Source organism: Myotis davidii, unplaced genomic scaffold, assembly GCF_000327345.1.
Source record: "Myotis davidii unplaced genomic scaffold, ASM32734v1 scaffold43, whole genome shotgun sequence".
In the NCBI taxonomy this organism is placed as follows: Eukaryota; Metazoa; Chordata; class Mammalia; order Chiroptera; family Vespertilionidae; genus Myotis; species Myotis davidii.
The window spans coordinates 528367-529809 of NW_006294590.1; the positions used below are offsets into that span (position 1 = coordinate 528367).

Genomic DNA, 1443 nt, shown 5'->3' on the forward strand with positions numbered 1-1443 from the left:
CCCTGCACCCCAGCCCAGCCAGCCCCACTGGGCAGGGGTCTACAGGGGACTGTTCTCACCCACGTCCCATCTGCTAAGCCAGTGGCCCTCCCCCTGGGTCTCCGGTGCTCGGCTGTAGGACAGGCGAGGACTGTGCGGGCAGGGACCGTGGGCCGGGCGCTCCGAGCCCCGCTCAGCCAGTGGGCAGGGACCGTGGGCTGGGCGCTCTGAGCCCTGATCAGCCAGTGGAGCTGGCGGGCAAGGGGACGGCCGGCTTTGCCATCTGTTTTGTCATTACAGATGCTGTTAGCACGGCTCAGGGCTGGGACAGGGAGCCGTGGGCGCAGCAGCCTGGGGAATGTCACTATCACCCCCACTGACCACAAGCCCACGTCTGCCTCATGTGCTGGCACCTGGCTACGTGCCTGCGCACGACTGTGCTAAACTCCCACCGGGGGCGGCAGGAGGTGCTGTTCGCAGGCGGAGACAGGAGGGCACCAGGAGTGAACGCGGGACCCCAGGGGGGAAGGAGGGGAAGGAGGGTGCGGCGGTACCTCCGCGAGCTCGCCCAGCGAGTCCTCCAGCACCTTCACCGTGAGGAGGAAGGCCCGCTGCGCCAGGACCTGGCGGTCGGCATCTCGCAGATACTTCCTGCAGGCACATGGGGGTGGGGGTGGGGGGGGGCAGGGTGTCACACAGCACTGCTGGGCGGGGCCAAGCCCCTCCTGTCCCGGAAAACCTGCCCAACCCTCAGCTGCCCATCTGCCCGGGTCTGCTCTCCAGGAGCTGCCCTGGGCTCACAGTGGGCGGGGCCCGCTCAGTGAGAGCCCGGGCTCTGGCTTCTCCCCCACAAACCTGTGCGCCCCAGGCCCCACTGAGGCCCCTGCCCAGCGCATGGCACAGGGCAGCTGAATGAGACGGGGAGGAGGGGAGGCGGCACAGGCATGGGGACAGCTGCTGGCAGTGTGGGGACCCAGAGCCGGGCCAGACCTTGTGACTGCGTCTCTCGTGGGTCCCCCACGCCCCCTGCACGTGGCAGCTGTGGCGGGTGTCCCTGGGTCCTGCGTGGCCCCTGCCCTTTCCGGCAGAGGGCTCCCTGGCTGCCTCTGAGGCCCTGGCCCTCCTGGTGCCTGGCCTGCTGTTACTGGTGCTCCCCTGGGACACCCAGCTCTGACCTGGCCTGTTTTCCCACGACCTGGGGCATCCCTGGTGCCCACGGTCGGGGGAACAGGAGAGGGAAGACTGGACCGTCAGAGTCCCAGTGGGGGAAACCAAGCCCCGCAGGGGCCCGTGCTCCCCGCATTGGGCGCCGGGCGGTGTGCGTGGACCCCAGGCTCTGGCAGAGAGGCCGAGGGGAGGGCCGTGCGCTGCACTCACTTGCCCTGGTCCGGGGTGCGCTGCAGCATGGAGGACACCCTCAGCAGGGTGCCGTGGTCCCGCAGCTGGGCCAGCACCTTGAGCAGC

General features: G+C 69.6%; 1 protein-coding gene across 1 annotated transcript in view; it reads right to left on the bottom strand.

Moving 5' to 3' along the window:
* Nucleotides 1–1443, bottom strand: part of CABIN1 (calcineurin binding protein 1) — a 69756-nt gene that overhangs the window by 4610 nt on the left and 63703 nt on the right. The window contains 2 exon segments of the mRNA XM_006768780.2: nucleotides 534–630; nucleotides 1357–1443. The exon segment at nucleotides 1357–1443 is cut by the window's right edge and continues 27 nt beyond it. Coding sequence (XP_006768843.2) covers nucleotides 534–630; nucleotides 1357–1443 — 184 coding nt within the window.